Genomic DNA, 14,346 nt, shown 5'->3' with positions numbered 1-14,346 from the left:
TTGCTAACATTGTCAATTATTTAGTTGCTTTTGTTTTTCCTCCCTTAGAATCTAAAGTCCAAAAAGATAAAATTAAAAGTGATGCTAAGCATTTTATTTGGGATGACCCTTACTTGTGGAAATTGTGCAGTGATCAGGTCATTAGACGATGCATTCCTGATCATGAGACTGACTCAGTCCTGCAGTTCTGTCATTCTTCCGCACCGGGAGGTCATCTGGGTGTTCAAAGGACAAGTCGCAAAGTGCTTGATTGTGGTTTTTATTGGCCCACCATCTTTAAAGATGCGTGGAAGATCTGCAGCACTTGTGAGGAGTGTCAGAGAGCAGGAAATACACTTACATGGCGACAACAAATGCCTCAACAACCTATGCTATTCTGTGAGGTGTTTGATGTCTGGGGTATAGATTTCATGGGCCCTTTTCCTGTCTCTTTTGGTTATGTTTACATTCTCCTTGCAGTTGACTATGTTTGAAAATGGGTGGAAGCCAAGCTCACTAGAACTAATGATGCTAAAGTTGTTGCAGATTTTGTCAGGTCTAATCTGTTTTGTAGGTTTGGAGTACCTAAAGAAATTGTTAGTGATCAAGGAACCCATTTTTGCAACAGAACAATGCATGCCCTGCTTAAAAAGTACGGGGTGGTACATAGGGTATCCACACCATACCACCCCCAGACCAATGGACAGGCAGAAATTTTTAACAGGGAGATCAAGAGAATTTTAGAGAATATTGTGCAGCCAAGCAGGAAAGATTGGAGTACCAAGCTTGACGATGCTCTCTGGGCACATCGGACTGCCTACAAAGCACCCATAGGAATGTCTCCTTATCGGGTTGTCTTTGGAAAGGCATGTCATCTTCCAGTGGAAATTGAGCACAAAGCATACTGGGCAGTGAAGACTTGCAACTTCTCTATGGATCAAGCTGGTGAGGAAAGCTGATGCAATCCTACCCCGCAAGGGCATTGGATAGAAAACTCCAAGTAGATTGGGCCAGAGATGCAAGAGAAGGCCCTAGGGTTCTTATGAGCCTTAGGGTAGATTTCGGGCCCATGGGCTAAGTACGAGCCCACTTTTCTTTGTAAATATTAGATTAAGGTTTCATTATTTTTGGGCCTTGTATTTAGGGCTCCATAATGTAGGTAGGGTACCCTAGAAATATAGGATCTTTCAGCCCTTGTATTTTAGGGCACCTAGACTAGTTTTTGTATTAGGGGTAGTTTTGTAATTTCACATGCACTAAGTGGATATTTGATGTGTGTGGTTGGAAATAAATTTAATTGAATTGGTAGAAGCCCAATCTAATAAAATTTTAGAGGGGGAGGTGAGCATTTGCTTACTACACCTCATTGCCACATCATATAGTCACACTTTGTGCATGTCCTTCATGTTTTTCATGCCTCATGACACCTAAGCACACTTACTGGAGAATCTTGGAATTAATCTTGGATTAGTGGGCTGAACCATAACTAAAATTCACTAATCATAATTAGTGAAATTTTGGCTCCACAAATTCAATTTCAAATTCAAGTGAAATTTGAATTTCCCTCCAATTTTGTGTGACACTTAGGCTATAAATAGAGGTCATGTGTGTGCATTTTTTTCAACTTTGATCATTTGAATATTAAACTTCAGATTTCAAAGCTCATTTAGAGCATAAAATTTCGTTCTCTTCTCTCCCTCTCCCTTCATTCATCTCCTTCTTCCTCCAAGCTCTTATTGGCCTCCTATGGTGGTGAGCTTCTTCTAGACTCATCTTCTCCTTGAAGTGGCGTCTCCTCTCTCTCTTCCTTTCTCCATTCCGCTGCCATTCATCTTCCAAGAAGCAAAGGAATCCATTGATGAAGAAGATCCTAGGCCTACAAGCTCCAATGGAGCTTGCATCATGTGGTATCAAGAGCATCTTCATCTAGGTGATGTTCTTTTGGTTCCTCTATCTTTTTGTTCGGTGAATTCTCTTTAATTCCTTGTTCTTCATCTTATTCTCCATGTATATCCTCCATTTTCTTGTGGTTTGGTGCTGTTTAGAGTAGATTAAAAAAAATTAAACCGATTAAATCTTAGATCTACACTTGTTCTTGCATTTCTATGGTTCAAATTTTATAGATCTACTCTTGAATCTTGTTTTTGTGTTGATTTTAGGTTCTATCAATTTTCATTCATAATATTCTTGTGCTGAACCTTTAGATCTAAATTTTGTTCCAAAATATTGATTAGAAAAAAAAACACAAAAATCTAAGTGTAAATCACTTAATCCATGTTGTCTTAGAGTCATGTTTAGTCATAGTAATTGTCACATTATGTTCTAAGTTTGTGTTGAATTTTATTTTGTTGATTGAATTCTAGATACATTTGTTCATGTATTCTTGTCATTCTTAGCCTATCTTTTGAATTTTGAGTCTAATTCATGCATGTTATTTAGTTCATAACATGTTCTAAATCAATTCCTAGAAGTAGTCTTGTTCTTGAACTTTTTTTTGCTTTCTAAGTTTCCTACATGATGCCTATGATGAAGTTGAGTTGTGGTGCTGAGTTGTGGCTGGATTTGTGAATCAAAATAAGTCTTAAGCTCTCTTGAATTGTGTTATTCAATATAATTGAGCATAAGCAAACACAAATTGTAACTATCCAAGCCTTAAGCAACATAAACACTACTCTTGATTTCTAGGTTGAAATCGCTGGTGCTGGCAGCTTGAACATACGAACGTGTATAAATTACTGAGAATTGGTCACTACGTTTTTTGAGCTGAAACTTTTACTGAATTTTCTAGACATCTGGACCAAAATTATAGAAAAAGAACCAAGCAATTTGGATTAAATGAAAAAATAAGAAAAATATCACAAGTTGGAAGAAAAATCAGTGTCCAGGAAAAAAAAGAAAAGTGAAAGGAAAGTGTGCTTGTTGTTTTGGCTCAAAATTTGTTCTATAATTGGTGCCTATTTTATACCAATCCTAGTTCTGAAATTTCAATTGAAAATTATTGTGAAAACAAGTGCCAAAACTAGAGGTTTCTTGAGTCTTTTTTTTAGAGTTTTTCTACTCTACTTTAGAGCCATTCTAGGTTTCTCTTTGAGTCCTAGCTTGCTTTTTTGTGCTTTTCATTGCTTTAATTGTTGAATAATCCTTGGAAATTTGTCTTGTTAAAACTATATTGGTTTAGCTTTCATTTCATTTTTTTGGTCTTTGGTTATTGCTTGTCTCTTTGTTTCCTTGCTTGTGAGTTGCCATATAGGGAATTGGAAAGGAGGATTGGTGCCATATCTTGAAGAATTTGAGTCAAGAAGCAAGGGGCCAACCACCTTAAGAGCTATTGGACTAAGAAGCACTCCAAATTGAGTGAAACACTAAAGAGAGAATAGCCACCACAATTGAGGACTTTTTTCTTTGTAATTTTGTAATTGGCAATTTGCTTTGCTTTCAAATTTTGTAACAAAAAAGGCCTTTCATTAGAAGTAAGTTGGGAGCCTCCACTAGGTCACCCTACTTCCATTTGTGTGTAATAATTTTAGGCAATTTCCCCTTAGGATAGTGAGTGTTTTGTTGGGAACCTTAAATGAGGTCATCCAAACACTCTTAGGATCCGCCTAGTTTGCATTTCTTGTACTTTAATTTCTTGCATATTTTCATAGCTTATTTCCTTTACCCTCCATTGTCAAACCGCCTAGATAACTTGCCTTTTACCTATTAGTTTTTACCTTATCTTTCACACCTCTTTTAGTGTTTATTTTGGCTAGTTTCAACCATAGTTTATTTTACCTTTTGTTTTCAAACCCCCAACAAGAAAGAACCATAACTTAGGAACCAACATGAGTCTTCATTCTTCATCTAGTGTTAATGGTGAGGGTTCTACTCCTAAGGACCCCTTGTATAAGATATTAGATGATTTGAGATCCCTTAAGTTGTGGAAAGAAAAACAAGAGAGAAAAGAAAAAGGTAAAAAAAGAGTGGAAGAAATAAGTCAAGATGAAAGAGAGAAAATAAGAGAGGAAGAAAGAAGAAAAAAAAAAGGAAAGAAATGAAAAGAGAAAAACATGTCTCCTATAGTAGTCATAACTCTTGCAAGAGCCTAAGCGAAGAACTTCGTGACTATTATGAAGGAAGGCATAGGTCACATCTTAGACCTTACTCCCATAGGAGAGAAAATGAAAGAAAGCCTCAAGAGGTTAACATTAAACTCCCATACTTCCATGGGAAGGACAATGTAAAGGCTAATTTAGATTGGAAAATAAGGGTAGAGCAACAAATTAAAAGGAAGTCAACTTCAAAATCTTATGGCTCTCACTCTTATCCAAAGAAAGACCAAGGTCAAGGAATCTTAGGGGTGAGACCTTCTAAGCCCAAAGATGATAAGGGGAAGACAATAGAAAAGCAACCCTTTAAGGCTAGTATGCAAGAGAAGACTAGCTCCATGAAGTGCTTTAAATGTCTTGGAAGAGGACACATTACTTCTCAATGCCCCACCAAGAAAACCATGATTATGAGGGGCCAAGACATTTATAGTAGCCAAGATGAGGCTACTACTTCACCTTCCTCTAGTAAAAGTGAAGAAGAAAAATGGGAAGAATCTAGTGAAGAGATCTACCCCCAAGAAGAAGGACAACCATTAGTGGTTAAAGAAGGACAACCACTAAGAATCTAGGGAAGAAATCTATCCCCAAGAAGAAGGACAACCTTTAATGGTTAAGGAGGAGTGTAAGGAGGTAAGTGTATCCTCCAAGAGGTTAGCTAAGAAGGAAAGACATTTTGAAATAAAGACAAATATTAAAGAAATTTCCCTTCTTAGACAACCTCCACATTTTCTCCTTTGTAAAAAGACACTTGTTAGCATTGCCACATCTCTTAGGCTTGAGTTTATTCCTCAAGTAAAGGAGTTGTTGGATGAGGGTTTGGTTCGCAAGAGATTAAATCCTTGTGCTTTGTTGGTGCCCAAAATAGGTATTATTAGGCACCAAATCCCTAAAATAGGTGGTGTGATGAATGCTTTGGGTGGTGCAACACTCTTTTGTAAAATCACTCGTGCACCCAACATCTTCATGATTTGTGTACATATGGACTCATTAGGTAGGTTTGTTCTTATTTTTAGTTTCAATACAAACTTAGGCACTCATATGGGACACCTTAGGTTTGTCATACTTTTTGGTAGGAATAATCAACATGAAAACACAGAAAAAGGTATGTTCTATTGCTTTACTTTTCTTAATTTTTTAAATTGTGATCCAGGGGTTCCCATGAACCCTAAGAGAATAAAGGTCATTCCTGAGTGGCCCGCTCCACCAAGTGTAAGAAAAATTTGGGGCTTCCAAGACTTAACAAACTTTTACAAAAGGTTTGCCCCATATTTTTCTATACTTGTAGCACCACTCATTGAGTTGGTGAGGAACCATGTTTCTTCATGGGAAGATGCCCAGGAAATGAGTTTTCAGACCTTACCTTACTTCAACATACTAAACACCACTAATACATATGTTTTTGTTCTTTTTACAGGTGTTGAGGAAAAAAGCCCAGAGTTTCAAGAACCTCGGGATTTGAGGTCAAATCCTTTTCAAGGGGGAGGGAATGATGCAATCCTACCCCGCAAGGGCATTGGATAGAAAACTCCAAGTAGATTGGGCTAGAGATGCAAGAGAAGGCCCTAGGGTTCTTATGAGCCTTAGGGTAGATTTCGGGCCCATGGGCTAAGTACGAGCCCACTTATCTTTGTAAATATTAGATTAAGGTTTCATTATTTTTGGGCCTTGTATTTAGGGCTCCATAATGTAGGTAGGGTACCCTAGAAATATAGGATTTTTCAGCCCTTGTATTTTAGGGCACCTAGACTAGTTTTTGTATTAGGGGTAGTTTTGTAATTTCACATGCACTAAGTGGATATTTGATGTGTGTGGTTGGAAATAAATTTAATTGAATTGGTAGAAGCCCAATCCAATTAAATTTTAGAGGGGGAGGTGAGCATTTGCTTACTACACCTCATTGCCACATCATATAGTCACACTTTGTGCATGTCCTTCATGTTTTTCATGCCTCATGACACCTAAGCACACTTGCTGGAGAATCTTGGAATTGATCTTGGATTAGTGGGCTGAGCCATAACTAAAATTCATTAATCATAATTAGTGAAATTTTGGCTCCACAAATTCAATTTCAAATTCAAGTGAAATTTGAATTTCCCTCCAATTTTGTGTGACACTTAGGCTATAAATAGAGGTCATGTGTGTGCATTTTTTTCAACTTTGATAATTTGAATATTAAAATTAAGATTTCAAAGCTCATTTAGAGCACAAAATTTCGTGCTCTTCTCTCCCTCTCCCTTCATTCATCTCTTTCTTCCTCCAAGCTCTTATCCATGGCCTCCTATGGTAGTGAGCTTCTTCTAGACTCATCTTTTCCTTGCAGTGGCGTCTCCTCTCTCTCTTCCTTTCTCCATTCCGCTGCCATTCATCTTCCAAGAAGCAAAGGAATCCATTGATGAAAAAAATCCTAGGCCTACAAGCTCCAATGGAGCTTACATCAAAAGGAAGTTGCAGCTGAGTGAGTTAGATGAAATCCACCTAGAAGCCTACGAGAATGCCAAGTTCTACAAAGAAAAGACCAAGAAGTTCCATGATAGCATGATAGTTAAGAAGGACTTCATGGTTGGGCAAAAAGTGCTATTGTATAATTCTAGGCTTGGACTCATGAGTGGTAAGTTGAGGTCTAAGTGGATTGGTCCTTTTGTTGTTACTAATGTTTTTCCTTATGGTACAGTTGAGATCAAAAGCGACTCCACAAACAAGAGCTTCAAGGTCAACGGACATCGACTTAAGCCATTCCTCACGAACCCTTCTTTAGTGGACGTAGTGGTGGAAGAGACTTCCTTACTCCACCCTACTCTTCCTCCACCATGACTTAGGGAGTTCTTCTTTTCCTATCTCCTATCTCCTTCTTTGCTTTTATTACACTTGTCCAATTCTATTTGATAGTTTAATTGTTTTAATCTTTTAATTGTGCTACATTGAGGACAATGTGTTGTTTAAGTATGGGGGGGGGGTCGGTTTTTTTAATTTGTTAGTTGTGTTAATTTGTTAATGTTGTTAGTTTCGTCGGATTTCTAGTTTAATATTTTGGGTCAATTCTGTGTGAATGTACGACTTTGCATGTTTTTCTTTGAATTATAGGATGTGTTCAAGAAATGGGTAATTGTTTTGAAAATAAAAGTTTTTGACATTTTGTGACTTGAAATCTTTGATTCTCCTCTACATGTCATGATAGTTTTGAAAGCTCAATTTGAAAGTGATGAGTTTACCTTTGTGAGAATTTGAGCCATCCATCATCATAATCATTTGGTGTGTTTTGCCCTATTGATTGCTTGCACAATAGCCTTGGCTTGGTTCTTGTTGATGCTTCCTAATTCACATGCATATTTGGAAATGATTGAGGCAATTTTGTTCTTATAAGCTTCTAGCCAAATGGACTTACCTTGACTTAATTCCTTTGATAGCCCTTTTGAGCCTTGTTTCCCTTTCCTTGTTTTGAAGCTCACTACAAGCCTTAAGTGAAAAACCATGATATCACCATATCCTTAAGGAATTTTGGAGCTTTGGAATTGTTTTGGGAATAAGTGTGGGGGTTTTTGTTTCATTGGATAACATGTTTTGTTGGCCATGCTTCATGATATATTTGGAGCCATACTTGATGTACATTGCATATTGGTTAAATGTTGGACATGCTGAATGAGATGCTATTTCTCAAAGGCTACAGAGTAAAATAAAGAATAATAAAAAAATTTCGAAAAAAAAAGAAAAGCAGTAAAGTTGAGTGAATAAGATCTTAAATGACAAAAGAATGATGAGACTCTTGGTTCTACTCTTTATGTTTAAATTTTATCTTTACTTCTTTTTATTTTCTTATTTTTTTTCTTAATATGCAATTATTCCCCATTGCTCCTCTATTCCTTTGGGATTCAGCCACTTATTCTATATTTTTCCATACCTTGTCCTTGGCCCCATTACAACCATGTGTCCGTCAAGTGTTTGGACCACATCGCGGCCAAGGTTCTTATTGACAATGGCTCATCGCTGAATGTCATGCCCAAAAGCATGTTGGACAAACTTCCTTTCAACGCGTCACACCTGAGGTCGAGCTCTATGGTGCTGCGAGCTTTTGACGACAGCCGTCAAGACATAAGAGGGGAGATTGATCTCCCAATTCAAATTGGACCTCACATCTGTCAAATCACTTTCCAAGTGATGGACATCAACCCGACCTATAGCTACCTTTTAGGCAGACCTTGGATTCACTCAGTCGGAGTAGTCCCTTCAACACTCCACCAAAGGTTGAAATTTGTGGTGGAAGGGTAGTAAATCATAGTCTTCGAGGAGGAAGACATTCTTGTAAGTTGTCCTTCTTCTACACCATATATGGAAGCCACAGAATAATCCTTAGAGACATCTTTCCAAGCTTTGGAAGTGGTATGCAATGCTTATGTCGAGTCTCCCTCGGTGCAACCGTGCTCATCTAGTGCCGCTTTAATGGTGGCCTGTGTGATGTTAGGGCATGGATATGAGTCTGGAAGGGGTTTGGGTCGGAACGGCGACAACGACGACATGGCAAGCTTGGTGGAGTTGAAGGAGAACTGCGAAGGGTTCGGGCTAGGATATAAGCCTACACGTGTCGACGTGAGGAGAAGTGCCCTAGAAATGAGGGGTAGAAGCACGGGTCAGCCGCAAGGACCACAAGTGAAAGGGATTCCCTTATGTCACATCAATGAAAGCGTCATTAGCGCGGGCTGGATGTGTGAAGGGTGGGTCGCCATGATCAACGATGAAGTCCCTCAAGAGCAATCAAAATGGGTGTGGCCATGCCCTCCTGAGTTCGAGTTAGGAAACTAGCAAATTATCGAACAACCTGGAATTTTCGTGGCAAACATAATGTAATTTGTTAGTCCTAACCCTATAGCTGGGCCTAGGCTTTAGGGTTTTCTCCCTGTTTAGGCTTATCTTTTGCCATCAACTATATATAAATACAGCCTTTCTTCATTTGTTCTTGCACTTTCATTCATTCTCATTCGTTTGCATGTTTATTTTTGTTGCAACTAAATGGTACAGATCCGACAATGAGTCCTGTGAAGGTACTAATACCGAGGACCCAGACATCGATTTTGAGCAGCTAGTAAACCAAGCTAAGGATGAAGAAGACAAGGATTGGGGGCTTCCCCCAGAGCTAAGAAGAATGGTCAAACAGGAAGACCGAGAAATGAAGCCACACCAAGAAGAGACAGAAATCATAAACTTGGGTGTCGGTGAGGAAAAGAAAGAGGTAAAGGTGGGAACAGGCATGACCACACCTATTCGAGATGAATTGGTGGCTCAGCTACGAGACTATCAAGACATCTTCACTTGGTCGTACCAAGACATGCCAGGCTTGAACCTCGACATTGTGCAACATATGTTGCCTTTGAATCCCGGTTGTTCCCCGGTGAAACAAAAACTAAGAAGGCTGAAGCCCGAGATGTCCTTAAAGATAAAAGAAGAGGTGAAAAAGAAATTTGACGCTGACTTCTTGGGAGTCACTCGATACCTAGAATGGGTTGCCAACATTGTGCCAGTCCCTAAGAAAGATGGGAAAGTGCGAATGTGCGTGGACTATCGGGATCTAAATCGAGCCAGTCCAAAGGATAACTTTCCTTTACCGCACATCGATGTCCTTGTAGATAACACAACCAATTTTGCTTTGTTTTCTTTCATGGACAGGTTCTCGGGTTACAACCAAATAAAGATGGCACCAGAGGACATGGAAAAGACGACCTTCGTCACCTTGTGAGGGACATTCTGCTACAAAGTGATGTCCTTTGGGCTTAAGAATGCTGGGGCAACCTACCAATGGGCTATGGTAGCATTATTCCATGACATGATGCATAAAGAAATTGAAGTCTACGTGGATGATATGATTGCCAAGTCTAAAACCGAGGGGGAACACCTCGTCAAAGGAAGTTGTTTGAGAGGCTGCATAAGTACCAACTAAGATTAAATATCCCCAAGTGTAATTTTGGGGTCAAGTCAGGGAAATTGCTCGATTTTATCGTAAGCCAGAAAGGGATAGAGGTGGACCCAAACAAAGTAAAAGCCATCCTTGAAATGTCCGAGCCACGCATCGAGAAGCAAGTCCAAGGTTTCTTGGGATGCCTGAATTATATAGCGAGGTTCATATCGCAGTTGATCGCTACTTGTGAGCCTATTTTCAAGCTATTGCGCAAGAACCAGTCCATCCAATGGAATGACGACTACAAAGTGGCGTTCGGAAGGATCAAGCGATGCCTTATGAATCCTCCTATGCTTGTGCCACCAGTGCCTAGAAGACCCTTCATTTTATATATGACTGTGTTGGATGAGTCGATGGGGTGTATGCTGAGGCAGCACGACGAGTCTAGGAAGAAGTTAAGCAAGAAGTTCACGGCCTGTGAGATGAACTACTCTTTTCTTGAAAGGACATCTTGTGCCTTGGTGTGGGCAGCCCATCGTCTAAGGCAGTAAATGCTAAGCTACACCACTTGGTTGGTGTCCAAGATGGACCCAGTCAAGTACATATTTGAAAAGCCCGCTCTCACCAGACGGATCGCTCGGTGGCAGGTTCTACTGTTAGAGTTTGACATTGTTTATGTCACTCAAAAGGCGATAAAGGGAAGCACCTTGGCAGATTACCTAGCTCAACAACCCATCAATGATTACCAACCTATGCATTTGGAGTTCCTGGATGAGGACATCATGACCTTGTTCGAGGAGGAGGTGGAGGATGAAGATAGGGACAAATGGATAGTATGGTTCGATGGCGCGTCCAACGCACTAGGCCATGGAGTAGGGGTGGTTTTGCTTACCCCCGATAATCAATGCATACACTTCACGGCTAGATTGGGCTTTGACTGCACAAACAACATGGCCGAGTATGAGGCGTGCACCCTTGGGATCCAAGCAGCAATCGACTTCAAGGTCAAATTGCTCAAAGTATATGGAGACTCAGCCTTAGTAATTCACTTGTTGATAGGAGAATGGGAGACTAGGGATCATAAGTTGATACCTATCGGGCTTACATCAAGAAACTGACCGAGTTCTTCAATGACATATGCTTCCACCACATTCCCAGAGAGGAAAATCAAATGGCCGATGCACTTGCCAGTCTAGCATCCATGTTCCAGCTAACCCCGCATGGGGACTTGCCGTACATCGAATTCAGATGTCGCGGCAAACCCGCACATTGCTGCTTAATAGAAGAGGAACAAGATGGTAAATCGTGGTACTTCGATATCAAGCGATACATCAAAGACAAAGAGTACCCATAGAAGGCTTTCGATAACGACAAGAGGATGTTGCAAAGGCTTGGCAGCCAGTTTCTTCTTGAGTGGAAGCATTTTGTACAAGAGGAGCCATGACATGGTTTTGCTCCGATGTGTGGATGCCAGAGAGGCTGAGCAGATGCTAGTGGAAGTTCACAAGGGGTCCTTTGGAACACACGCCAATGGACATGCCATGGCCCGAAAGATTCTGAGGGTAGGGTATTACTAGCTCACTGTTAGTTGGTGAATACGACTAACTTTTGTGTACAAAACTTGTGTAAATTGTATCAAACTCTTCCAATTTATGGTTATTATGTAGTTTTATAAGTATTTTCTGTTAAGTATAGATAATAAATACTTAGTACTTCCATTTTGTGTGTTTAATAATCATTTTCTCTCAATTTCAGGTTAATTAGGCAAGCTTTGAAAAGTTTTGTTTTTCACCTTCTCGCTAAGCCAATCTGCTGGCTTAGCGAGCGTCCGCTAAGCGCAACACTCATGGGCTAAGCCTGAGGAAGACTCTGAAAGAAGATGAGCTATACAGGTTCGCTAAGCGCACTACTTCATCTCACTAAGCGCACCGCTTCAGTCCATCAAAGCGAGAAAGACACGCGCTAAGCCGACAAAAAGAACATACACTCTGAGGGAGTTCCCGGAGAGATTTGCAAAAAGATAGGATGAGGTTGCATGAATTATCACCTTTTTCAAAAGGACAGTCAATCTGTGTTTTCCAAAAAAAATCAAATCAAAATCAAAATCACAAAATAGGGAAAGAATGTCATGAACATTGTACAACTTTCCATTACATTGCATTGTTTCATATAAAGTCCGCATTTACCCAAATTTCACAACTAAGGTTGCATGCATTTGCATCCCTCAAAATCATGTTAACTACATAGATTCCCTACATCTAAATCTTTTGAATTTGGGATGACCGGCTCTCTCGATGAGTCGATCTCTTGCTTTCTCATAAGGATGGACCCTCGGGTACTAGTACCCTCACCTTCAGAGGGCTACACGCCCTCGCCATCAGAGGACTGCATGTCCTCACCTTCGTAGGGCTACACGCCCTCACCTTTAGAGGACTACACGTCCTCGCCAACAAAAGAATTCTCAGAATGTGTCATTTTGAATTCTTTGACAAGGGAGAAGGGAGACACAAAAGAATTCAGGCGGTTAGTCATTCGTTCTTTTGGAAAAGGGAGAAGAGAGACACAAAAATAATTTAGGCGGTTAGTCCTTGGCGAATTCTTTTTGGCAAAGGGAGAAGAGAATGAAAAGGATGAATAGCACAAGTTTTTGAACAAAGAACTTTTCTTGGAAGAAAAAGTTTTGAACAAAAACTTTTAGAAAGATGAAGAGAAGATGAAATAAGAAAGTTCTGAAAGAAATGAAAGAAGATGTTGAAAGATAGATTGAAAGATAGAATGATTGAAAGAGATGATGGATATGAATAAGATTGTTCAAAATTTTTCATGCCAAGGTCACATATTTATAGTTTCTTGATGACTCAAGTCAAAACTTGTAACTCTGGGCAATTCCTTTAAAACTAATTACTTAAAAAGTTAAGACTTGATGTAAGCTCCATTGGAGCTTGTAGGCCTAGGATCTTCTTCATCAATGGATTCCTTTGCTTCTTGGAAGATGAATGGCAGCGGAATGGAGAAGGAAGAGAGAGAGGAGATGCCACATCAAGGAGAAGATGAGTCTAGAAGAAGCTCACCATCATAGGAGGCCATGGATAAGAGCTTGGAGGAAGAAGGAGATGAATGAAGGGAGAGGGAGAGAAGAGCACGAAATTTTGTGCTCTAAAAGAGCTCTGAAATCTGAATTTAATATTCAAATGATCAAATTTTTCAAAAAATGCACACACATGACCTCTATTTATAGCCTAAGTGTCACACAAAATTGGAGGGAAATTCAAATTTCACTTGAATTTGAAATTGAATTTGTGGAGCCAAACTTTGGAGCCAAAATTTCACTAATTATGATTAGTGAATTTTATTTATGGTTCAGCCCACTAATCCAAGATCAATTCCAAGATTCTCCACTAAGTGTGCTTAGGTGTCATGAGGCATGAAAAGCATGAAGGACATGCACAAAGTGTGACTATATGATGTGGCAATGGGATGTAGTAAGCAAATGCTCACCTCCCCCTCTAAAATTTAATTGGATTGGGCTTCTACCAATTCAATTAAATTTATTTCCAACCACACACATCAAATATCCACTTAGTGCATGTGAAATTACAAAACTACCCCTAATACAAAAACTAGTCTAGGTGCCCTAAAATACAAAGGCTGAAAAATCCTATATTTCTAGGGTACCCTACCTACATTATGTAGCCCTAAATACAAGGCCCAAAAATAATGACATCCTAGTCTAATATGTACAAAGATAATTGGACCCAACCTTGGCCCATGGGCTTAGAAATCTACCCTGAGGTTCATGAGAACCCTATGGCCTTCTTCAGCAGCTCTAGCCCAATCTTCTTGGAGCCTCTTGCTCATGGTTCTAGTGACTGGTCCCTTCCTAGGGAGGATTGCATCAAGACTTTTGAAAGAATCTTCAGAAACAAGTCACTTGGAGAAATGTGACTTTTGGAAATGAATTTTTCAAAAACAGTCACTGGTAATCGATTATCATAAAGGTGTAATCGATTAGACATCAACAGATGTGACTCTGCATTTTGAATTTTGAAAATCTTAAAATTTTAAAAACACTGGTAATCGATTACATGATTATGGTAATCGATTACCAGAGACTAAAACTCTTTGGTAAAAGATTTTGTGAAAACTTCATGTGCTACTCAATGTTTTGAAAAGCTTTTTAATACTTATCTTAATTGAGTCTTCTCTTGATTCTTGAATCTTGAGTCTTGAATCTTGATCTTGATTATTCTTGATTCTTGGTTCTTGAAACTTGATTCTTGAATCTTGAATCTTGAAGCTTGAAACTTGATTCCTGAATCTTTGCTTGAAACTTTGCTTAATTCTTGATTCTTTGGCATTATCAAAATAATCTTGGAAGGCATTGCTTCCACAATC

General features: G+C 39.4%; 1 protein-coding gene across 1 annotated transcript; it reads left to right on the top strand.

Annotated features, from left to right (window-relative positions):
• Nucleotides 1–10,535: 10,535 nt before the first annotated feature.
• Nucleotides 10,536–11,305, top strand: LOC102666175 (uncharacterized). The gene is made up of 2 exons (XM_006589941.1): nucleotides 10,536–10,970; nucleotides 11,063–11,305. The coding sequence occupies exons 1-2, from the start codon at nucleotides 10,536–10,538 to the stop codon at nucleotides 11,303–11,305; spliced, it is 678 nt and encodes a 225-aa protein (XP_006590004.1).
• Nucleotides 11,306–14,346: the final 3,041 nt, after the last annotated feature.

The sequence above is a fragment of the Glycine max genome, chromosome 10 (genome assembly GCF_000004515.6).
Source record: "Glycine max cultivar Williams 82 chromosome 10, Glycine_max_v4.0, whole genome shotgun sequence".
NCBI classification, from domain to species: domain Eukaryota; kingdom Viridiplantae; phylum Streptophyta; class Magnoliopsida; order Fabales; family Fabaceae; genus Glycine; species Glycine max.
This window is presented reverse-complemented; position numbering and strand designations above follow the sequence as displayed.

Excerpts from the sequence above, each read along its gene's own strand:
- LOC102666175 (XM_006589941.1), top strand. The coding sequence starts at position 10,536 with ATGGACCCAGTCAAGTACATATTTGAAAAGCCCGCTCTCACCAGACGG. Across the intron at positions 10,971-11,062 it reads TCAAGGTCAAATTGCTCAAA|AAACTGACCGAGTTCTTCAA; the intron begins GTATATGGAGAC and ends GCTTACATCAAG.